At 40.7% G+C, this 25,902-nt stretch overlaps 2 protein-coding genes across 2 annotated transcripts in view; one reads left to right on the top strand and one right to left on the bottom strand.

Moving 5' to 3' along the window:
* LRRC63 (leucine rich repeat containing 63) overlaps positions 1-4,625 on the bottom strand; it is a 42,806-nt gene extending 38,181 nt beyond the window's left edge. The window contains exon 1 of the mRNA XM_035003805.1: positions 4,541-4,625. Coding sequence (XP_034859696.1) covers positions 4,541-4,625 — 85 coding nt within the window. The remainder of the gene's footprint in view (positions 1-4,540) is intronic.
* Positions 4,626-5,911: 1,286 nt separating this feature from the next.
* The window catches only part of LCP1 (lymphocyte cytosolic protein 1), an 83,799-nt gene continuing 63,808 nt past the window's right edge, over positions 5,912-25,902 (top strand). The window contains exon 1 of the mRNA XM_035003363.1: positions 5,912-5,930. The gene's annotated coding sequence lies outside the window, so the exon portion shown is untranslated. The remainder of the gene's footprint in view (positions 5,931-25,902) is intronic.

Genomic DNA, 25,902 nt, shown 5'->3' with positions numbered 1-25,902 from the left:
TCTCAATTTACCATTTAGTATTCCCAAAGGTTCTATCATTATCCCTCCTCTCACTTTTAACTAATTTTCCATATACAATAATTCTAAGTCTGGGTCTGGAAACCCTAAGCACCTCAAACTTATCATGTCTACACCAAACTCATCAGCAGTTTCTGTTCTCCTTTATCTCATAGAGATACATCTGTTATCTTGTCATACATATGTGCGTGCACACACACACACACATACACATACACATACTAGAATCCTGGATTTCTCTTGTATTAGCTTCCTCTAGCTGCTGTAACAAATTACCACATACTTGGTGTCTTAAAGCAACAGAAATTTATTCTCTCACACTTCTGGAGGCCAGAAGCCAAAATTATATCACTGAGCCAAAAATCAAGGTGTCAGCTGGGCCATGTTCTCTCTGGACTCTCTTGTAGAGAATCCATTCCTTGCCTCTTCCAGCTTCTGGTGGCTGCCAGCACTCCATGGCTTGTGGCCACATCACTCTTATCTTCAAGGCCAGCATCTTCAAATCTCTCTTTGCTCCATCTTCATATCATCTCCTCTGTGTGTGTAATCTCCCTCTGCCTCTCTCTTATAAAGATACATGTGATTGTATTTTGGGCCCACCTGGATAATCCAAAATAATCTTTCATCACAAGATCCTTAACTTGATTCTATCTGTAACCCCATATAACATTTTTTTTTTTTTTTGCCATATAAGATAACATTCATAGGTTCTAGAGATTAGGATGTTGATATCTTTTTATGGGGTTATTTTTCAGTCTACCATACTTCCAATTCCTCAGTCCTCACATTTAACATATCCAATTAATCACCTCCAGGCTATACTCAAATTATATATGTCAGCTCCAAAGCTTCTAATTCCCTACTTCTTTTCCTTCCCCACTCCACTCTCCTTTCCTTTTCTACCATGAGAATCAATGAAGAAGTGAGCTATTGTTCTGATGGATTCATGTCCCATCTTCATTTGGTTTATAGTGGAGAAAAGGACTGAAAATCAGTGACCTAATTAAGTTCTGCTGTTTCAGAATAGAAAGATAAGACCCACCGACTGACTGACTTCCTAAAGCCATGCATCATATCAGTGTTGGAGCTAAGACCAGCATTCAGATCCCTGGACTCCCACTCTAGGACCTTTTGAACTTTCCAGGTTGCTGCAAGTCAGTAAACAATTGCAGGCCAAGCAAGAAGTATTACAAGGAGTGTAACATCTCACAACTACGCAATGATCTTATAGTTTATGAAGTGCCTTCACACAGTCTCTTGCATTTCAAACTTTTTCTATTGCAGTTAAGTGATATTTAAAAAAAAACCCAGATTTTCCCTTCTAATTGTCACTGCCATCATCCTAGTTGACGTTGATCTAACTTCACCCTTGATTTTCTGACACAGTCTGATAACATTTCCATCACATTATCTGAATCTTATCAGTGATAACTCAGATTCCTTAGTTTGGTGAGTAAAAATCTATGTGACTTGGATCCACTTCACCTAAACTTGCTGGGTAATGACTCATTAATTTCCAATGGAAACCTTCAGATACTCTAATTATTACTGATGAACACAAAGCCCATACTGCTTATGTGTGATTTCATTTCTTAGGTTGATCACACTGCGTGGAATACCTTCTCTTACGAAAAAACGGAGATCATTTTCTTCTTTCCAAAGTCTACCTTAAACCTTATTCAATCCATCTTTCTTTATTAATATAGCCCACACTTACTGTTCTCATTAATTCCATAAACGTTTGACACATACCGTGTACCAGATGTACACAGTGTGGTGGGTACAATCACACAGCACACACCTTACTAACAGCCAAGAGTTCACAATTTAGTATAGAAACTAGGCAGGTAAACAGTCACACCAGAGGGGGGCACCTGGGTGGCTCAGTGGGTTAAGCGTCTGCCTTTGGCTCAGGTCATCATCCCAGAGTCCTGGGATGGAGTCCCACATGGGGCTCCCAGCCTGCTTTTCCCTCTCCCTCCGCCCCTCCCCCTGCTTGTGTGTGCTCTCTCTCAAATAAAATCTAAAAAAACCAAAAAAAACAAAACAAAACAAAACAAAAACAATTACACCAGAGAATGATAAGTGCTTGGTAGGGGTAACCGTGGTATACTAACGGAGCTTAAAGGAAGGTACTCTGGGTGGAGGGCGAAGAGGTGCTTAGGGAAATCCTCTCAGTGAAGATGCTATCATCTTTTCAAGTCTATACTTCCCTAGTTTTTGATATGTTTCCCCAGGATTTCTTTTCTTTTTATTTTTTTTTCCAATATATTAAATTTCTACTTTTCCAAAAGACTCTCCTCTGTCATCAGAAACGACACAGGTCTCCTCTATAAAACAGATTTCATTCCACTTTTACCAATTCCTCAAGTCCTAGTTCAAGCCCCATTCCAGCCCCAGTGCTCTCTCATATCTATGAACTACTGTCTGTACCATTAATTGGACATAAATTCTATGCTGCCTTATATTTTATGCATTATTTAAGGTTCTGATTTTATGTGTAACTCATCTGTAGAACGTTATTTATATTATGCGTTATTTAAGGTTCTGATTTTATGTGTAACTCATCTTTAAAACTTGATTAAAGGTCTTAAAATGTCCTGAAAGGCAAGCACCAGCTCATTCAGGTTATTAATTCCCTATAGTATCTAGAATCGTAGGCAAATTATAGGTATTTATTTCAGGGTTTTATTTCAGTGTTTGAATATTCATTTTTATAAACTGTACTTGAGTCGTTTTAAGTATTAAGGAATTCATTCAACAAATATTTTGAACACCTACTAAATGCAAAGTACTTTACCAAGAGCCTTTGGAAACATGGGATTGATAACAGTCAAGGTCATAGAACTTCTGAGGTGCCAAAAAGCAGGAGAGCCCCCCCCCACCTCCCTGACAAAAAAAGAATTAATCAGTCCTGTACTCGCAGATAAACTTCAACTAAAAGATGAATGAAAAAACTACAACAAAAGAACTGGTAGTGAGCAGTAAATCCACATAACTGTGTCAGCATTATTGTTCTAGAACAGATTGTAAATGTAGAAATACAGAACACAAAAGAAATGTAGAAAGGATATAACAAAAGTTGAAAGGGAAAGTAGGATAGGAAATTGGAGGTTGTATGGCATGTTGATTTATATATCTTTAATAGCCGTGAATCAAAGGTAATAATTTAACATTGTAAATCAAGTTACAGACTACACATATTTTCATAGTATAAATGTTGACACTAAAATAAGGAAATACATTATAAAATAATATATCAACTAAAATTACAGTGAAAACAATCAACTCAACCATTTGATTTTAGATTTTTCCCCTGAAAAGGGGAAAGAAGTGGAAATATGCTAATTTTATCATTGCTACAAGTGAGGAGTCAATAGATACCACATACGGAAATAGAGGATTAAGGGTATTATATAAAGTGATAGTTATTCAAGAGGCTCATCTTCACTTCATAGCACTTATCACAGGATAATTTTACATTTACTTATATGATTATTTTATCCAACCAGAGGGTAACCAGTGAAGAGGATGGACAAGGTCTCTTTTGCTCACTATTGCACCCCCAATTCCTAGCACTGTGCTCAGAAGTATGGTTGATTCTTGTTATTCCTGACAGTTCTGTTCTATAAAAATCTCAGTGAACACTGAATTATCCAACACTGAGTCGTTGCTTCTAGGAAAAATACAGGGTTAGGTTCCTCTAGGCCTCTGGTCTCAACATTATCAGCAAACAATCAATACACAATCTTGTAGTTTACGTGTTTCTATTTAGAGACACTTTAATATATATTGTTGATTCATTAATATTGAACAAACAGCCAACAACACTGCAACTCATACTTGAAGGAAGCTTAGCCAATACATATGTTTTTCTCTGTGAGGCACATCACAGCCTTTTCGTGCTTAGGAACACAAGGCAGCACTGGAACACTATGCCTGGGGGCTATTTTAGACAGCAAAATCACCAACAAAAAGCACAAAAAAATTAAAAACATGGCACTGAGAAAAGACTGAAAACAAACTGAGTAAGGGGCCGTTGTTTACAGTATGAGAGCTGAAACAAGAAGGCAGAGCATATCCCTTGCTGGACGTCAGCTGCGAACGCGTGTTTTCACTGCCCTGCTCATACTCATCCACTAATGACCAAGAGTCACCGTATATGCCACTCTCCTGCATACAGTGTCACCTATTACAACAGGAGAAAGAGTTCTCTCTGTGGCTCTGAAGTGTTCTTCATGATATATCATTGAGTTAAAAAGACAAAGTACAGCACAGGGTACTGCCTTGGGGGTTAGAAATAATTTTAGCAGTTAGGTAAATTTGCACTATAGAATCCACAAACAATGAGGATCAACTGTAATTGTAGAATTGAATTGGATGTTATCATCTCAACAAACATTTGTAAGTTACTGATTATTAGTGAGTGTCTTTTTCACTATTGTGATTCTGAACTGTGCAGGTTGAGAAATTTCTATGAAAAATAAATAAACTTAATAACATATCTGATTAACACACATACCTGTATGGACTTTCTTCTTACTTAAAGGCAGCTTAGGGAATTTTGGAGGTAAAGGTCTTCGAAGTAGTTGTGGGTGGTTTTCCATTTTAATTAACAATAAGCACGTTTTTCATAGCTATTGGTTAAGTGAGAATTGAAAACGTTTTGAATATGTTTGAATTGTTGCTGAAAAATCATTCGTTAGAATCTAGATTACATCTTAGTGAAAATCATTCTGTGCTAATACTGTACTTATTGTACTGAGTCCAAGCAGAATTCCTATAAAAGAGAGGATAAGAAAGAAAATTCTTTAAAACTTCTAGAAAGAATCTAGATAAAATCTAGGTTTATAATTAACACAGAATTTTAAAATACATATACTATTACCAATCAGGATCATTCTAAAATTTCCCATGTTAGCAAAAATGTTCAGTCTGCCAATGTTAGATCATCTAGTAAATACTGATTTTCCAGAACAGTAGAAATAACACTCATTTTTTTTTTCTCTACCTCAAAATGTTATCACTTTACATATTTGGAAAAAGATTTGGTCAAAAAGATAAGGAAATCCCTCCATGATAGCCTCTTAAGACCCACCATATCTAAGTATTCACAAGTAAGTTGTTTTCTTTCTGTAACAGTGACTTGTTATAAATTGCAACCACTACTAGTTGGGTTATACTATTTAATCAAAAAATAAGATTGTCTTCAATCTAATTAGATTTTCCAGGATCTCTATTCCAATTAGTACTATTTAGAAATGATGCCAGAAGATGGACCCCCTAAACATGCGCTTAGTTCTCAGGGCAACATCAAAGTGCCTGACACATCACTATTCCGTTGACAGTCCAGAAGGGGATGCTTTGGAGCTGCATACATGGGCCGTTTTGTCCCCCAAAGATAACTTTGCACACTAGCGCTCAAGGTATGATCCCTGTTAGTACGTCCACTCGATGCTGGTAATTTTCCTTCCACGTTATCAGAGAAGATCGGTTGGACTCCTATACTACCCTCAAAGGCAACCAGCTGCTTCTCAAAATAACTGGCTTTTCCCCTTAGCCTCGGAATTTAGGCAGCGAGGTAATGGTCAAGGGAGGTGGTGGGTCTAGAGGCACCTAGGTTACCCTGGTCCCCTGGCAAGGCGCGGCCAGAGGCCACGGAGACTGGCCCTAGCAACCGGAAGCCGATACTGCCGCCCAGCCCCCTGGCCTCGCAGGCGCTGGAGGGGAGGGCGGGGCCGGGCGGGGCGCGTGCCCGAGGAACCCCGCGGAGCCGGCCCCGCCCCACGGCTCGGCGCGCGCGGAGCCCACGGGCCTTTCTCCGCCGCGGCATCCTGCTGCGGGGAGGCTGCGCGCGGTGGGGGCTGCAGGAGAAGTCCGCTCCATGTGCTGCTGCTGAACGGAACCCCGTGGTGACAATCGTTATTACTATTTTCATTCTTAATGACAATGACCACTATTATTTATTTACTCTTCTTGATTACACGACGTATCTGAGGGTCTGGGCTGGCAGTCTTTAATGCTGCACTTGGGCGCAGCCAGGTCCCGTTGCTGATTTTGTAGTACCCCGGAAAAGCGATCATGCTGTTTTCTTTCTCTTCCTTTAATGCAAACTGTTTGTCTTTCTGTTCCTTTCAAGTTCCTGGATGAAGAGAAACTGAGTAGGAATAGGGACATGAAGAGTCCAAGCTGGCTTTAAAAGAAACCCATTTCTCACTGTTAACAGTGATTTGTTTTGATTATTGTAGTATGGCTTGTCTCCTCTGTCATGGTGTTGAACCTGTATGTACAGTGGTCAGTACATCGTCTGTGTTTGCGTGTATGTGCATGTTTTCTCTGAAGATTTGAGGGGGAAAGAGTGCGAGAGAGAACTCATCAGTAGGTGTGTAAATCCCAACTCAGAAAGTAAAGCAGATGGAGCTTCCTCCCAGTCTCATTTTTTTTTTTCCTTAAGTACAAGTGTAGGAACTTTAGTTAACAGGTGTTGGAAGAGGAAAGACTTCTGTATAAACCTGCCTAGCTTTGGGGATCTTTTAAGATTTACTCCCTACCCAAGTCTTCCTTTTTTCTCCTTAGGAGCAAGCATATATTTTATTTTACTTTTTAAAGATTTTATTTATTTGCCAGAAAGAGACACAGCGAGAGAAGGAACACAAGCAGGGGGAGTGGGAGAGGGAGAAGCAGGCTTCCCCCCGGGGAGCAGGGAGCCTGATGCGGGGCTCGATCCCATGACCTGAGCCGAAGGCAGACGCTTAAGGCGCCACCCAGGCGCCCCCAAGCTTGTATTTTAAAACAGTCAATGAAAAAAGTAGAAAAGTAAAAGAAGTAATTCATCAGACTCTGAGAAATATGCAGCTTGTTTTTCTTTAGAGTATTATTAGCACGTGGCTTCTTTTTCCTTGTAGGATTCCCGGGTCCCAATGAGACTGTGGCGGCTGCCATGGATTTATTCCTCTTTTGCCTATGTCTACTCCATAGATTGATTAGCCTCTCAGAAAGACAAGAAAGTTGACAGCAATTGGCAGATCTGATTGCTAGGTTTTGTCTCAAATAATATTTGTTGTGCATCTTTTCTAAGTGTGAAAAATGTTTGTTTTTAGGCATAAAAATGTGTATTTCACATACTTAATCTGTGTTCCAGTATTTAAATTGAGTCAGGTTCCTATGTTCTTTTTTTTTTTTTTTTTTTTTAAAGATTTTATTTATTTATTTGACAGAGAGAGATATAGCGAGAGCAGAAACACAAGCAGGGGGAGTGGAAGAGGGAGAAGCAGGCCTCCTGCCGAGCAGGGAGCCCGATGTGGGACTCGATCCCAGGACCCTGGGACCATGACCTGAGCCGAAGGCAGACGCTTAACGACTGAGCCACCCAGCCCAGGTTCCTATGTTCTTAAAAGTTGTTGGAACCATGAGAACTACTGAGATACAGTTTTACTGACCAGTGCTTGGCTTTAAAATTTGTGCTTAGTGTCGCATGGTCACAATCCAGGCAATGTGCTTATCAGTAATTTTTTTAAAAATGCTTTGTCACATGTGGAATCAGGCACCAGGCTTCATTCCCTGCAGATTTCTTCTAGCGAGTACCAGGCAGAACCTCGGGCTGTTTAATATGGAAATGATGTACAAATGCAGGCTGGATTTAGAAAGCACAAATCACATTCAATTTGGATTATTTTACTATTTTATATTACTTATTTAAATTTTTTTTTACTATTTTTGAAAATGTTACTACCTCATTTTTTTTTCCTTTAAAAAAAAAGCGTGTCTCCTTAAGGACTGTAGCTCTGTCTTTGATTTTAAGGGTCTATTTTACCTGTTGTACAGTATAGTCAGCCTATTAATTTGTCCCATTAGCTTTGCAGTTTGGCAGAACCATGTGATGAAGCTTGTGAAATTGAACCACAACACTTTGGCTCTTTTAGCAGATTGTATTAAGGAAGGCAGAGTAATGGTGAGCCAAGGTTATATACATCCTGTGTTTTTGTGCTTTTTAAAAAAACTGTTGCTAAAATGAGATAAAAGCTTATTCAAAAGCAACCTTAGGCACCCAAAGGTAATGCTATTGATTTTCCTAATGCCTGGGGAATACTTGGGGAATCTCAGATTTGCCTGTTGGTGAAAGGGCACAGCTCTGAAGGAAAGGTATAGAAATTGTCGCTAGAAATCTTTACTATTTTCCATATACCTCTCTCCTCTTTCCTTTTAAACATAATAGGTTTACTGAACAGTTTCGTCAGTGTAGATTTAATCTAACATTTTACTGTAAAGAGATAACTGCAGTAATTTGTATTTTTATGCTCATATTAGTCTTTTAGAAGTTCTTTTTAAAAATGAAGAGTTATTTTTGAGTGCACATTGGTTAAACTGTTGAGTCCCCACAATAACCCAGGGCACCACAATGCTTTTGAGAAAGAAGTATTATCTTGGTCTGAATTTATCTATTCAATTATGTATACAGTACTGGGAAATGTCTTCACTCTTCACCAGTCACAGTGGCTTAAATTTATACATTTCGTGTGTTTTCATTATGCTACATAGAGAACAGGTTTATATTTTCTTAAATGGTAATAAAGATATTTTGAAGCTGCTTTTCTTTTTACCGCTCTCATATCTGAAAACTTCATTTCTGTTCTTAATTATTTTAATTATTTCTGGCCAGTTATTTAGTTATTTCTTTTTGTTTTTCAGGATGATAGTTATTTCCTTTCCTTTGAAGTAGAGATTGATCCTGAGATTCCTTTAAAGAAAAAAAATCATTACTAAGGAAATGATTTAAAAATTGTTAATAAGAAAATATCATGCAACCTGCATCATAGAATTAAAAAAAAGATCTTAAAAAAAAATATCCTAAACATAATGACAGTGTCTGTTTTTAAAAGCATATTCATGAATTCACTCATTCATTCCAGAATGATTTATTGGAAACCTACTATGCATAAGATACTTTGTAGGTGCTAAACTTCAAGCTTTATTAAGATAACTTATAATGATTTGTTTGAGAATTTATAATTTTAGACATTGAAATGAATTTTTAAATCATTTTCAGAGGCATTACTTATCTATAACTACTTGAGGGTTTTGTTTTTTTTTTTTAGATTTATTTATTTATTTATTTATTTATTTATTTGAGAGAGAGCACATGAGAGGGGGGAGGGTCAGAGGGAGAAGCAGACTCCCCGCCAAGCAGGGAGCCCTATGCGGGACTCGATCCTGGGACTCCAGGATCATGAACTGAGCTGAAGGCAGTCGCCTAACCAACTGAGCCACCCAGGTGCCCCTAACTACTTGAGGTTTTTAAAATTTTTTAACTTTTATTATGTTGTTTGGGTAGGATAACATTATTTATTTACACTACCCCAAGTACTTGGAAACAGTTGTGTATTTCCTTTGCTTTAGTGATGGTTTTAGACTGTTGGTCTGCACCCAGCAGATATTAGATATCTATGTATATTGTGTGACTTGTGTCCTTCACCAAAAAAAAGGTAAAAAATATTTGTTTCCTTAATGTTAGGTTGACTAAGCAACCTTGCCTTTGGTGCTGTGAATGATGAAATGTCAACGTTGATTACTTACTCTGTGGAAGGCACTATTCTTAGCTTTGATTTTGTTTTATCTTACTCCACAATTATCATGCTAATTGAACATTCTAGTATCTGCATCAAATTTCAATCAAAGGCTGCATAACATAGCTCACTCAGCTCAGCAGAGTTCAAATCCCTGGCTGCCCTTTCTTAGCTCTCTGCGCTTGGACGAGCTGCTGAACCTCTTTAAGCCCCTTTGGTTTCCTCACCTTTGAACTTGGGGTAAGATGGTACCTAACGCAGGGTATCGTCAGGATTTAAAGCAATAATCTGTGTCAAGGACTCAGTTTTGTGCTGCATACAGTGAGTCCTCCTTAGATGCTAATTGTTAGAAAACAAATGGCCCAGGTGTCCTGTCTGCATTGTCCCTGCTTTATGTGATAATAGTTGATGATAGGTGAATCCTGGGCATGAACCCATAAAATATCACACCTTGTTTGCTACCGTCTCGGGCATGGCAGAGAACCTCACCTGCGGCTCTCGGATTGTAAAACAAATGCATGCTGTAGGCAGGTTCTTCCGTTCTGTCACAGCCCCTGTGGGCTGCAGAGGACCTGTGTGTGGGACAGCTTGTACCTGAAAGTGTCCAAGTCAGTGATGTAAGTAAGGAGACCTTGTTTCGTCCTCCATGTGAGTTGAGTCTGCAAACTGCTGTCAGCAATGATCCATAGTGAATCTCAACCAGTGACCCAAGGATGAAAGCCGCCTTGTTGTCAACATCCTCAGGGCCAGCTAGCTGGTGAGCCTAACAGAGGTGGAAAAGGCAAAGGGGCTGCAATGTGACCCTCCTTCGAATGGCTAGAGGGAAAGGTGTTCCAAAAGCACAGAATCCTTCCCAGGTGTTTTCTCATGTGCACGTTCATCTACTGAGTCCTTGGAACCAGCAGGGATTTAGTCCTAAATTCATAAGGAATGTGTCCCATCCCCATAAGGTGTATGAGCTGCCTGCCCTCTGTTTAGTCCTCAAAAAAAGACATGTAGCATTTTTAGAATCAGAGGTGAGCGGAAATGCTTTGTGATGACACTCTTCATTCTAAGACACATAGCAATTTATGACCTTAAACAGTGTGATGACACTCTTCATTCTAAGACACATAGCGATTTATGACCTTAATCAGTAAACACAATGGCTTTGCTCTTCAAACCATCATTCTGCTTTATGCTCACAACCCTGACTACGCATATGTGTATTTTATTCTTAAGTGTAAGGAGGCTAAAATGGTATGTGGGGACCAGGGTAGGGAAGAGCACAGATTGCCTGGACATGTGATGGGTGCATCATATTCTCTGTGTTGATGAGGAACTTGCATTTCTTAGACCACAGCTGGACGAGTAGAACGCGGGCCTGCCATCTCAGCATCATAGTGAATCTAGCATGCTCTTGACAGCCCTTCAGGATTTACAACAGTCTCAATCCCCCACCCTTATGTTCTGATGTCAGAGACTTTATCAGGGTTGAAATGAAGGAGTTCCTGGACATTGCCTCTCTCCTCCCCCTGTCCCAGGAGTGACCTGCTTTGGTGGCATGGAGAAAGTGGCTTCATTTCCTCCACCAGTTATGCTAGGGAAGCAATATCCTCCCAGGGAAGGAGATGTGGTGTCCAGCTCCAGTCAGGAGCCATGGGGAAGACAGATTGTGATTCTTTACTCTTCCCCCCACTGCAATTCCAGCAGAACACCTACACTTTTATCTGTTTGATATATTAATGTGGCTCTGCTGCCTGGTTAGTACTTGGTTGGAAGACTTGCTTTAAAGAAAAAGTTCTGTAACTACAAGAGATTTGCATGCATACCACCAAACAAGATGAGACTTAGTCTATGGTCCTGCTTCTCACTGGATGGCACCTTGCTCTGAGCCATGGGAATTTTGCATGCCATTGCTGATGGGGGTCCCTTCCTTATGCTCAGGAACCCCACACACCCGTTCACTTACCAACCTACCCGGAATCAGACCCATAAGGAGATACCTCTAGTCGTCACTCCTTTCAGCAGGAGCTAAAGAAACCAGAATGTTCCCTCCTTCCTTGCCCCTTTTCCCAAGCCCAGACTCATGGCATTAAAAGGGATTGCTTCCAGTGGATTTGTCCAACTTGGTGTATCACTTTACCCAAGTGATCCTACTTGGGAGGAGAAAAAAGCATCTCATCCTGCACACTTACTCTGGTTATTCTCAGTACATAGTTGTGAGACCCTTGGTGTCCCCAGTGAAGGTAAAAGGGAGATGGCACTAATGGGGTCAGTGAGGAGCTAAAGTGATTGACCACAGTGATTGAAAGTGGATCCATTAATATAACAGTTCTGGCTTGCCACCATTTTCTTAGTAGAGATTATTTAGTTAGGAACCGGAAGGGCCGGTTTTGCTAATCTCCTATAAAACAAGCTGTGATGAATTAGAGCATTGTGCTTTTTAGACCCACACTTGACGACTAGACTTGGCCCAGAGTGTTTCTTAATACATATATCTCACTTATTGACCCTTATTTTCAAGGAGAAAAAGTCATTTCGAAAATGAAGTGTTTTCCATAAGGTGTAGAAGCTGAGAGCTTCAAATGCTGCAAGGATGTCCTACAGTAGTGGAGGTGTGGATTTTAAGAGCCCAGAATTTTCCATGAGTTATTGACATGAGCTGGCTGGAGGATAAAGGAGTCACATAAGGGAAGGGCTCTGGCTCAGATGGAAGGAAGGACTTCACCTCCTGCTTGACCTCCAGACCTCTCCCAAATGACCTCTGTCCTTTTGAAACATCCTCACAAAGACAAACAGGCACCATTCTAGTAAGAACAAGTAAGGGAACCAAAGCACACGCATATGGGCAAAATGGTAGCCCTCAGATGGCCAAGCACCATGTGGCTGGCTCAGTCCTCCACCATCGCTGAGTCCCCGGCCTGCAACCCTGCAAAGGTAATGCCTGGCCCTGCCAAGTAAGTCCACCTGGTACAGTGGGACGAGGAGGCACCCAACCCCAAAAGGGGAGGCATATGTCTCCCCAGCAAGACACCTCTGACGCTCCACCAGCAGCGCCGACCGCAGGGTGGTGGCTGGGAATGGTAAGTGAGGGACGACCTGGAGTGCTCCAGGGGTGCCAAGAGGTCCAGATGCAGCGCGCTTAGGCCCCAACGCTGGAGGAGCCAGGCGGTGGTTCGCCCCCCGCCATGGGGAGAGCCACTGGGGACACAAAGCCAAGAGGCCAGGAGAGTCCACTGTGTCAGAGGACCCAGGCCCAGCAAAGCTGCTGCTGAGGGGCAGAGGGCAGGAGGGACAGGGGGGATGGGGGCAGGAGTCCCCGGGGCAGGGAGGAGAAGGATGGTCCCATTCCCCGTCTGTCTGTCGGGGGCCTGGGCTGAGGCCCCCCAGGAGAGCTGACAGGCACCATATCAGGATGACAGGCACCTGTCTGAAGTACAAGCGACAGACTTTGGATGGGGTCAGGGTGCAGCAGAGGAAGTTGGTACCAGAGAGATCACATAGCCCTAATGAGAGAGAGAAGATCAAGATCCTGTCTCCTGACACCTTATATGCCCTTTATAGCAGTTTTATACTGTTTGTTTTTAAACAATGGGTGTGTTTCCTGAGTGTGTGATCATGAAGTCTCTATAAGAAGTATCATTACTGAGTCACTTCAGGACAGCTCTAGTCTGAATCTCCAATGGAAGATCCGAGAGAGTTGTTGGGATTGTCTGTGTTTTCAATCTAGGAAGTTTCTCAAACTGAACTGGGACTCAGAGGACTATGTCACCTCAGGTGGCTAACTTCTGTGAAGCTCAATTTCCTCACCTTTAATGCTCTTTCCATACTCCTGCTCTATGATCCTGTTACTAATTTCTATTCAGGAGCAATTGTTGATCAATAATCATAAATGTAGCCAAATATTGAATATCCTGACATTTCCCACATAGACCAGTCTTGGAGTAAGAATGTCTTTAAGTCTATTTGATTTTCAAGTACTCGACTGGGTGATTTTATTTGCTATTAAATAATTATTATCTGTTAAGCTTGGTGGATGTTAACACTGAGTTTAGTATTTCCTCAATTTAATGAACCAAAACGTGTGTGCTTTATGAATTTTGATCAGCTCCTCCTTCAACTTTCATATTTTTAATTGAGTGTTTCAATATCAAGGTAATTAATGCTTATTGGGAAAAAATAATAGAAAAGTGTAGAAACTAAATGTCTTCTCCCCAAACCATTATATTTATTATATAATATAACTAATATACAATTAATATATAATATATAACCAATATATATAATTTCATATATATTAATAATTTAAAATATATAATTATATATAATTTTTAATTAGAGATTACAGTGTCTATATTATTTGGTGGCTCAGTTTTTTTCATTTATTTTATTTTATCTTAGACATCCTATGGGACCATATTTATAGACCCATTTTACTCTTTCCAATCCAGCCTTTGATTGTACAGGCTCAGAACCCTGCTTTTTCAATCTGCCCAGGTATTGTTAAGAAATACTGAACTAGAAGTCATGAAACTAGTACGTGTTTATTGTAGGAAAATCAATTATACAAATAAATAAAAAAAGAAAAATTTCCTCTAGTCCTTTTCATATAGGGATAACTATTGTTAACATTTTGATATAATATATAAAACTAAAAGCATTTTATATACATACACATATATATGTACTCACATATATATTTTAATTTAAAAATATTGTTTCATTGCTATTTTATAACCTTATTGTTTCTTTCAAAAATGTAAGAATTTTTTTCCATGTGGCATGAGCATTTTATTTTATTTTATTTTAGGTTTTTTAAAAAGATTTTATTTATTTGAGATGAGAGATCACAAGCTGGGGGGTGGAGAGGGCAGAGGGAGAAGGAGAGCGATAAGCAGATTCCCCCGCTGAGTACAGAGCCAGACATGGGGACCCCAGGACGCTGAGATCATGACCTGAGCCAAAGTCAGATACTCGCCCAACTGAGCCACCCAGGCACCCCTGACATAAGCATCTTAAAGCTTTTTGATAAAATAATCCCCTGTTCATCTTCTAGAAATCCTGATTTAAGTTCCCACCAACTGTGTGTGTGTATTTCCCTTCATGGGAGCTAACTCATCCTGGGAATTAATCATTTTTTAATCTTATTCTGACAGGTAGAAAATAAATTATTTTAATTTGTGTTTGATCATTAATGAGCTTAAACATCTTATTCCTCTCTTTATAATTTATTGTAAATGATTTATCCTAGTCTCTTGCCTATTTTTACATTGTAGTGTTTATTATTCCCTCCTAATGATTTTTAAGGTATCTTTGTATATTATGGATAACTAAGATACCCAGTTTGCCTACCTTGGCTATTTAAGATGAGAGGTAAAGTGGTTACGTATTTGGGCCCTAAAGCCAAACAGACACGATTTGAGTGCTGGCCTCACCATTTACTAGATGAATGACTTTGGTCAAGTTACTCAACCCTCTAAGCTTTAATATCTACATCTGTAAAATTGGGACAATAACGGCACCTATCCCATAAAGAGCTGTGAAAATTCAGTGCGAATGTCCTTGAAGTGCTTTAACATGGTGCCTGGAGTATTAAAAATGCTCAGTAACGTCAAGTTTTTATTTTTCTCAATGACAATTCAGAACCTAATAGTAGAAATCGAATGTCACACCATGACCATTATTATTGTAATTGTATGTAACAGTGACTTTGTTGCTAAATTATACTAAAATGGAACTTGTGCTCTTAAAAAATACATACATATATAGGTATTTATATATCTATACATGTATCATATGAACAGCCATAAAGTTATAAAATACATACATATTTATTTATACATGTATATATGTGTATGTGTATATATGTACATTATATGAAGTCATAAAGTTATTTTTTTAATATTTTCTTTTTTTTTTTTAAAGATTTTATTTATTTATTTGAGACAGAGAGAATGAGAGACAGAGAGCATGAGAGGGAAGAGGGTCAGAGGGAGAAGCAGACTCCCTGCCGAGCAGGGAGCCCGATGCGGGACTCGATCCCGGGACTCCAGGATCATGACCTGAGCCGAAGGCAGTCGCTTAACCAACTGAGCCACTCAGGCGCCCCATAAAGTTGTTTTATACTTGAGCATGTGTAGTTTGTTTAATTGGTTAGAAATCGATGCTAGGAATTACAGTTTTTATGTGGCTGCCAGCGCTGAGGTGGACAGCCTCCTACCCATCCCAAATACATAGAAATGTCAGATAAAATATGTAGCTGAGGGGCGCCTGGGTGGCTCAGTCCGTTATGTGTCTGTCTTCGACTCAGGATCCCAAAGTCCTGGGATCAAGTCCCGCATCGGGCTCTCTGCTCGGCAGGGAGCCTGCTTCTCCTTCTACCCCGACTTGTGCTCTCTCTCTCTCTCTCTCAAATAAATAAATAAAATCTTTAAAAAAAAATGTAGCGGAGATAAACAGAAAGGGAAATAAATCCTCGTGTTGGAAAGAAAAAGAACTCAATGGCAGTGAAGTCTGGTCAGAATGAAGCCATGGCAATCCACAGAGATGTCCCATTTGGACGTGGGCTTTTAGGGGGCCAGGCACGGGGATTGTACCACCTACATGAGAAGTGGGGAAGAACTCTCTGGTCTGCAGCGGGCAGAGAACTGAAATAAAATACGCTGCATAGTGTTGAGAGCCTCAAAACCGAGATCCTGTCTCTGAAACTAGAAAATCCGCACCCTGGCCGGGAAAGTAGGGGGGCAAGGGAGCTCTCTGGGACCTCTTTTAAAAGCACCAGTCTCTTTCATGGGGGCTCCACCCTCATGACCTAATCACCTCCCAAGGGCCCCATCTCCCAGTATCATCACTCTGGGGATTAGGTTTGTACATACAAAATCTGAGGGCACATAGACATTCAGGCTGTGGCAGCAGGTGTCCTAGTTTGACTAGAGAAGAAGCTGGTTAGGGAAGGCTACCAATGCCAGATCTCAGGATTCGGAAGCAGTAGAGAGCCCCTGAAAGATTTGGAGCTGGGCATCTCCCGGATCTGCATTAAGAGATGAATCTGGAATTGACGGCAAGTCACTCCCTTAATTTCCAAGGGCTAGTGAGAAAAGAACCAGCTCCAAATAAATCATGAGTTTGTGCAACATGAAGGCCAAATGATGCCACTGTGGGCTGCAGTAGTTCAAAAGCAAGAGAAGTGAAGAATTGATCTCCTGGAGAACACAGTAGGTAGCACTGGCAGTGAACAGAATAACCTGCGCCCGCGGGAATCGACGCCCCACTCACAGGGCAGCGGGTGATTTAATTCCAGAAAATCACCGCTCTTCTCATTCAAAGACGTACCACAATATTGTCGTTTTTGTTTTGAATTTAATTTTTAAGCTAATTTTTTTATTTATAGGTAGGATCTGAGTGCATTAGCAGTTTATACCAAGTTTTATGCTTGCTTATTGTAACGGAAATAGTTAAAGACAACTCTGGAAGTCTGGGATCATTTTCCCAGATATTCATTCATGTTAGAGAAATTCTGGTCTAGTTGACTCCCCTCATTTCACAGTTACAGTTAAAATGTAAAATGAAGCACAGAAAGGTGATTAATAATAACAGTAACTATAATAAAAATCATTTTGTTAAGTATGAATACTGGCGCTTTTGGTGCGGATGCTGTGTATTGGTCATTATGCTAAGCGCTCCCCATGCATCTTCTCACGTATGTCTTGGAACTATGCTAGGATGTGCGTGCTGTTTACTTATTTTGATGAAGAAACAGGCTTACAGGAATTAAGAAGCTCATCCAAACTTACAAAGATCATAAACCCAGGAACCAGGTTTGGAATCCAAGCCTTGGTAACTCCAGAGCATGTGCTCCTAACTTTTTTGCTCCAGTGGCTTGATCTGGCCACACAAGTTGAAACTCGGGCAAATTTAAATACCTGATCCCCTAATTTGTGTTGCATATTTTCTACCTCAGCTCAGGCCTCCATGTCTTTGAAAATAGATAGCTGAGACCACAGTGTAGTTCAAGATCCCACTGTAAGAAAAATGTTTCATTAGGGACATCTACTATATCGGAAGTTCAGAATATTTAGTCATATTTTGAATTTCACGTGAGAAAACCTTGGACTTTTCGTGGAGTCGCTAGAATGTTTTAATTAGATATTTGACACATCTTTTATTTTCCCTATAACCTGTAGCAACACCAGGGGTTCAGGTTTTGGACCAGATATTGGCCCCCTAAGTATTTGTTGGTACTTGTACACTTGTATATAAGTCTAGAGGGACAAAAATTGATTTAAGAAGTATTTCCCAGAAGTATGCGCAAATAATTCCACAAAAGCTAGGTATAAATTAATCAGTGCCACAAAACTTTAGAATCAGGGCTGTTATTCTCCTTTGGAAGTCATCAAACATCCTCTTCTATAATTGCTTGTCTTGATCTACACTGAAAATCTATCGAAGCAGTTAACCTTTCTCTTTAATGATACAGGCAGCTGTTTTAGGTTATACCTAAACAGACATCAGGTGCTCCATGATACGATGCACTAAAAAGGACACATCACTTACGTGGCGTTACTGCCAAAAATGCATACCTGATTTAATTGTGAGGAGACAGACAAGCCCAAACTGAGGGACATTCTATGACTAGCTTTTTCTAAAGGGTCCAGGTGTTGAAAGACAGACTGGGGAAATAGCCCGGGTTATAGAGGACGAATGAGACATCACAACTAAATGGACTCTGGGATCATGGACTGGGTCCTACTCCAGAAAAAGAACATTAATAAGACAGTGTGCTAAATTTGAAAAAGGTCTGTAGTTTAGTTAGTAGTGGTGTATCAATGCTAATTTCCTGATATTGCTGGTTGTACTGTGGTTATTTAAGATGTTAGCATTTAAGGAGGTTGGGCGAAGGGCATATGGGAATTCTTTGAACTATTTTTGCACCTTTTTTGTAATTCTGAAATGATTTCAAAGTGCAACGTTAAAAAATTAAAAGAAAAAGATTTTCCTAAAGTGTAATCACTAGCCATTAATGTTGCTCAGGCATCATACCAAATGCCCCTCAAGCAGCCTCTCTTCCAAATCCCTAGCCAGCTATTTCATACACTCTCCTTTCTTTACAGCCCTTCCATAGCTTCTTCCCCAAACTCATTCATTTTGGAAATAGAGGCAGTCAGAAGAACTTGCACAGGCCCACCTTCCAGCACCTGTGACCATCTACTCTGCTTTGTCTCCTGTCTTTGTGGATGAGCTGTCTCTGTTCCTTGACCAGGACAAGTCCCCCCCCACTTGTTTACTAGAGCTCATTCTTTCTTACCTATTTAAGACATTTGCTCCAGCAAATCTTCCCTCTCTCTCTTGCATGATTTTTTCTCTCTCTCTCTCTCTCTCTCTCTGATGGGTAATTCCCAGAATCATAGAAACTTACTGTTATTTCTCCCATCTTAAAAAAGACACTTGAGGGATGCCTGGGTGGCTCAGTCGTTAGGGTCTGCCTTCGGCTCAGGTTATGATCCCAGGGTCCTGGGATCGAGCCCCGCATCGGGCTCCCTGCTCGGTGGGAAGCCTGCTTCTCCTTCTCCCACTTCCCCTGCTTGTGTTCCCTCTCTCACTGTGTCTCTCTCTGTCAAATAAATAAATAAAATCTTAAAAAAATAAAAAAAGACACTTGAGGGGCACCTGGGTGGCTCAGTCGGTTAAGTGTCTGACTCTTGGTTTCAGCTCAGGTCATGAGCTCAGGGTCCTGAGATAGGCCCCACATCATGTTCCTCACTCATCATGAGTCTGCTTGTCCCTCTCTCTCTGTGCTCTCTCTCTCTCATAAATAAATAAAATCTTAAAAAAAAAAAAAAGACACTTGAGCCCACTTCCCCCTTGAACCAGCTTCCACAAAATTTCTTTTCTTCCCTTTAAACAAATCTTTTGAAATTTATTTATAGTTTCTGTTTCCATTGTCTTCCCTCCCATTCTTTTGGGAAAAGAGTCCAATGGGACGTTGGCCCCACGTCTCTACCAAACTGTCCTTATGTGATTACTGATGACCTCCATGTTTCAGTGGGCAGTTCTCTAGCCTTATCTTCTGTGACCAGCAGCAGCTTTTCAGTTTGGTCCCTCTTCCCAACTTGAGATCTATCTCTACAAGGCCTCTAAGTCATCACAGGCACCTGGTCTATTTCCTATCTCTCCGAGAGTTCCTTCTTAGTACACTCTGCTGGTCCCTCTTCATTTTCCTAACCTTTTACATTAGAGTGCCTCAAAGCTCAGAGCTTGGACCTCTTCTCTTCCTTATCTGTATTCATTCTCTAGGTGATCTCATCCAATTGTACAGCTTTAAATACCATTGATGACTTCAAATTTAACCCTACAGAGTCGGCCTCCAGATACTATAGGCCACTGCCTACTCAAATCTCCTAACTGGGTCCCTAATAGGCACAACCAGTCTAAAACTGAGCTCGTGCTATTCTCCACCCTCAAGCCTACTCTCATCTAGTCTTTCCACATCGGTTAATGCAGACTTCATCCTCCCAGTGGCTCAGCTAAAGGCCTTGAATTCATCCTTGACTCTTCACTTTCTTATATGCTGCGAAGAATCTCTCAGTAAATTCTTTCAGCTCTACTGTCAAAATATACACATCATCGGGTGACTTCTTGCCGTCTCCACTGCTATGACCTTAGTCCAAGCCACCCCTGTCTCTCACAGATTCTTGCAACAGCCTCCCACTGATCTTACTGCACCCAGCTTTCTCGCCTTTGCTTTAATCAGGAGACTTCCTTCCCTGCAATGACTTCTTACACCACTTATGATAAAAGCCAACACCCTGTGCGATCAGGCCCCTCTGACCGCATCTGCCACTCCTCTACCTCTCCATCTTTGCCTCATCACACTGGCCTTGCAAACAGCAGGTGCACCTTTCCCTCAGGACTTTTGCACTTATTCCTCCTGTCTGGAATTTTCTTACCCCAGAATCCGCAGGGCTTACTCCACTTCCACTCCTCACCGTCAGCACCCATTTCTCTCCTGTTCCAACTCAAATGTTGCTTTCTCAGTAAGACCTTGCCTGGTAACCTTCTCTAGAATTTCAATTCCCTATCACCCTTCTGTGCCTAAAGGGCACACACATACCACACACACACACACTCACACACATACTTCTATTCCCCTTCCCTGATTTCATTTTTTCTTCCTAAGATTTATCACTGTTTAGTGTATTGTATACTTTGTTATCTTGTATATTGTCTGCATCTCCCAGTGAGGATGTAAACTATAACAGGTCAGGAACTTTTGTCTGATTCATGCACGACTGTATATCCAGTGCCTCTGATAGTACCTGGCACATAGTAAGTGCTCAATAAATATTTTTGAAAAAAATGAATAAATGGATGCATGAATCTGCACCGGACCCTCAAATTTTGGTGCAACAGGCTTTGAACCAATGGAATGTTCCATGCCTTGTGACAACCTTCAGCAGTAATTTGCCATGGTATTCCTCAGATTCCCTGCCTTCTTTGGATTAACGCTAGGCATCCAGTATTTACCACACCAAAGATTTTCCCCTCATCTCCAGCTAATGATGATGCCAACAATGATGATAACGTAGGTCAAGCTCATTTCAATACCTTGCATGATTTGTTACCAACCTTTCAGTATCATTTTTACCGTCAAACCACTCATCCCATATGTACAGTAATAGGCATTATTTTCTCACCATTATTAAGTCTTTCAGTTGTCTCTCTTTTTGCTTCCATTATAATGGTATGCCTCCTCTGTCAGGTGATCTCAACATTCTTGAGTCCTTTGCACCGGTTACACATGAGAACGTCAATCATGTTTATGACTCTGCCATGGCTTCCTTGTTTCTGTACAAACACAGCAAAACTGCCATAGCCCAGAGGCTGTAAGTTAGGGACATGACATTTAACTTTTTTTTAATTCATGGACAATATTTTAAAAATCAGATGATTTCACATAAAAACCCAGATTTCTGGTTTCTCTTAAGCAATCAGATTGGCATTCCTTCTGCTGCTACCTGTGGACAAGGCTTCTATTTTTCCAGCAGATGTCAGTTTCTGCCACTTATACCCAGCCCACGTCACTCCAGTTAAGTACCTGCCTGGCCCCCGGAGGTGTTTGGGATTGACTCAAACCACAGGCAGGAGAATGACTTAGAGATGAAAACAACCCTGTGTGCCCATTAATGCCACCTGCTAGGGTAGCCTAAGTTGGCACACTTACTCTGAAGCCTTGTTTTCCTGAACACTTACAAAATGAAAGTTTATAAATTCAGTAGCTTCAGTGAATCTACAACCAATAGCAATTTTGGAGAATTCATGCTTCATTCATTCTGTGACTTTTTTTTTTTAATTATTATTCTTAATTTAAAAATATATTTTTTGCTTATCTTTCATTTACCTTTCATTTCCCTTGATTTAAACAGGAAAGGACAATGGGAAAGGAGATGGGATGACAAAGGATCCTTCTCCTACCCATGTTCTCATTCCTCCGACTGGAGTTTGTCAAAGACTAGGAGGCCTTTAAAGGCTGAAACCCTCATGGTGTAGATGGCTGACACAACCCACTGGAGAGGTACAGGAACCACTCAACTACTCAGGTTAAAATGTGTGACCACTTGGGCATATTTTGTTGCATTTTCTGGCTACTATCTAATTTATTTAAAAGAAGACCTCCATTTGCTTGTTAGCAAGCACTCAGCCTTCTTCTGTAAAAAGTTCGTAGCCGAAGGACAACGAGAAAAATGAGTCAATTAAATGTCACTGAGGTTCAATCCTGTTTACTTTGGATTGGAAGCAAAAAGGCAGGATGCAGATTATCAGGAGTTAGGCTATGAACTCTGTCGGGACAGAGAATGCGTCTGTTTTATCCACTGCTGTTGTCTCAATGTCTTGTAAAAAGTAGGATGAATGAGAAAAATAGCGAATGAATTTGGATGTTGTGATTTTTGCAGGCAGAAACAAGTTTTGAGATTTTTCTGGGCACTTCCAGGGTCTCGCCGATGGAAGCAGATCTTACACATTATTGTAAATGGAAATGGATTATTAATATTCTTGTTTGGTCCAAGAGACTTCATTTTGAGCCATTTCCTTCCCCTGAATAGGACTTTTCTCAAAATGGACAGAATTTAAATTGCACATGCCTTCTCCTTTATTGATACTTAACCTTTACTGGGACAGAAAAACAAGAATAAAATATGGTCCTTTATTATCTAATACAATCTAAAATAATCTGAAATCTAATCTCATATTACCTAAGTATATTCCTTTACATGCCAAAAAATTAATCAAATTGGCCTTTCTTCTTTCCCCTCCTCTTGATGTTGGAGGTCAGTCCTTGAACTTCTGCTCCTTTGCTTCTAAGTGCTTCCTGCTGGAGAGTTGACCCTGTCTCATAGTTTTAATTCTCTCCATGCTGATGAGGCTCAGATCTGTGTCTTTTGCCTTGACTTAGCCCCACACTCCAGTTACGTAGATTGCATTTCGCACAGGTGAGCAATCCTGAGCATTTGCAGTGTGCCTTAATGCCATTGGATCCAGTGGATTTCCTCCACGTCTTCCTAAAATGTCACACTTTGACCCAGGACATCCCTCTTCCCTGAATTCCTTAGCTGCTTGACCTCAGAGTCATCCTTGACTCATTTTTCTCATTTGTCCTCTACACACAGCCTCAGAAAGAGTCTTTTTTTTTTTTTAATTTTATTTATTTATTTGACAGAGAGAGACACAGTGAAAGAGGGAACACAAGCAGGGGGAGAGGGAGAGGGAGAAGCAGACTCCCAGCTGAGCAGGGAGCCCGATGCGGGGCTCGATCTCAGGACCCTGGGATCATGACCTGAGCCAAAGGCAGATGCTTAACGACTGAGCCACCCAGGTGCCCCTCAGAAAGAGTCTTGTGTGTGTCTCTTGCTTCGGCTGCCCGTTGCCACCAGCCTCCTCCCTTGGTCGCCATGGCCTCCTAACCCTTCTCCTTCTTTCCAGTCACTGCCCAGCCCATTCCATCTGTCTGCCACCAGACTGATCTAATATAGCCTATTTCACTCTCTTATTCTCTAGCACATACGTTTCCTGGGATTCTGTGTACCTTTGTTTTGCATCTTATACACAATACATTCTTCATTAAACACAGTAAATACTTGCCTCGTAAAGGAGTGACTGAAATAAGGAAACGGTGTCATATGAATTCACTGAAGCTACTCTGTGTTTTGGCCGACTATGCAGAGAATTAGCAGCTGATTCATATTTCTATTTAAGGAATGGAGAACTTGACCAGAAATATTTTCATATTGCAGCTGCAGATACACAGTAAAAACAACAACTTTTCCTCTAGGCCTCAGTTTCCTTACCTTAAAATGGAAGAAATGCCGCTTTAATCGTGGGGTTGCTGAAAGCATTTACATGTGATGTGTGAAGGCCTCCAGCACTGGGCACTGGCGGATGCAAAAGAAATTCCAGTTGAATTGTAATAAAAAAAAAAGATTGTTTGAATGAATGAACCTGACTTGACATATGACATATTTAGGTATTTTCTTTTTTTTTTTTTTAAGATTTTATTTATTTATTCATGAGAGACAGAGGCAAAGGGAGAAGCAGGCTCCCTGCGGAGCAGGGAGCCCGATGTGGGGCTCGATCCCAGGACCCTGGGATCATGACCTGAGCCGAAGGCAGACGCTTAACCGACTGAGCCACCCGGGCGTCCCTGTTTAGGTATTTTCTATACATCACAACTTGCAAACTCGGATTCAACTGAAATTTGGCCCTGGCTAGGACCACTGTGTTAGCCGTGTTAGCATACCTTCTCTCATTTATTCTTCAAGGTAGTCCTGTGACGTAGGTGGTGTTGTCTCCATTGACACACAAGTTCAGCCGAGTAAAGGGGAAGCGCCTGGCACAGGTCTGTTACTTGCGCGGGGATCAGGATTTGTCTCTAAGATTTCGAATTTCAGGTCTTTTGCTTTTCCTGTGCACCGCGCTCCTTAAATATTTTTCTTATTAGCTTTTTCATTTTTATTTTTAGCTTTGCATTGTTAAAAGGCTCATGACTTTCCATTCCAGTACTTGATTCACACACTTTTTCTTTTATTATTTTCTACATGCTTATTTTAAAATCTTTGTCCTTGTATTTGTGGTCTTGGTGGCTGGAAACACCTCAAACACTGTCTCAGCAGCCACAGCATATCTGTTTACAAAAGTTGAGGAAATATCTTTCCAGCATGGGAAGCCAAAGGTAAGTGGCATACATTGCTTTCAGCCTGCATCTGTTTCAATGACTCTGTTAGTACAAAGGGGATGTAAAATGCCGGGGGAATAGTTAACGGCGTTGTTATAAACTAAAGTTATGCAAATTCCCTACTTTTGAAATGATCATAGCCTGCATTGTTGGCTAGATTCAACTTTTAAAATTTTTTGATACTTAAAAATATTGCAGGGATAACATTTTTATGTACTTGACGTTTTATGAAAATCAAAATCGCTGCTAGGAACAGCCCGCTTCCTCTTATACTCTACCTGGCAGTAAGAGCTATAATTAGCTTTTGCTGTGCTGTGATCAGAAAAAGGTAGTAAAATTAGCATTAAACAGATGTAAAATCAGTCTTTATATGGCAGCAGCATATATAAATTCTCTGGAAGACCCCTCATGCTTAGTGAATTTTAGATATATATTTAAAATTTCTAATTACTTTTGTTCTTTGGTTTAACTTTTAAATCCCACATTGTGTACGGAATCAGTTTGCCTCCTCAACTAATCAAATATTTATTGGATTTGTACTATGAGCAATGGATTGTATGAAGTGCTAGGAGAGGATGCAGTTCCTGTACTCCAAAAGCTGACATTTCAGTTGGGTGAGGCACGGAACATTCCCTCACGGTTTGTATATGCTGGTCCCTCTGTCTGAAATGTCCTTCACCGCTCTCTTTCCCCTGCTTGGCCTGGCCAGCTTCTACACACTTTCGGAGACCCAGCTACACATCTTCTAAGATGCCTTCCTGCCTGTAGCCCCACCCCACGTCACTGGCACCCTGGGCATCTCTCACAGTGTTTAGTGCACAGCATTATAATTGTTAGGATGTTTAGTAACCTTCCAGATTGTGAAATCCTTGAGCATATGAGAGGAGTCTTTTGGTGTTGTTTTCTAAGGGCCTGGCACATAGTATGGTCCTCATAAGAGCTTGATGAATGAATAAAGATGCTACCAACACATAGAGACATAGAGATTAATGGACGAAGAAAGGTAGCATGCAACAAATGTTGAGAATGGCTTGTAGACCTACTACAGGTGTTAGGAGGAGAATAAAAAATAAATTGGTGGTCAAGGAAGGATTCTTGAGCAGGGCCTGCTTT

This window comes from Mirounga leonina, unplaced genomic scaffold, assembly GCF_011800145.1.
Source record: "Mirounga leonina isolate KUSES-001 unplaced genomic scaffold, KU_Mleo_1.0 Mir_127, whole genome shotgun sequence".
Classification (NCBI taxonomy): Eukaryota; Metazoa; Chordata; class Mammalia; order Carnivora; family Phocidae; genus Mirounga; species Mirounga leonina.
This window is presented reverse-complemented; position numbering and strand designations above follow the sequence as displayed.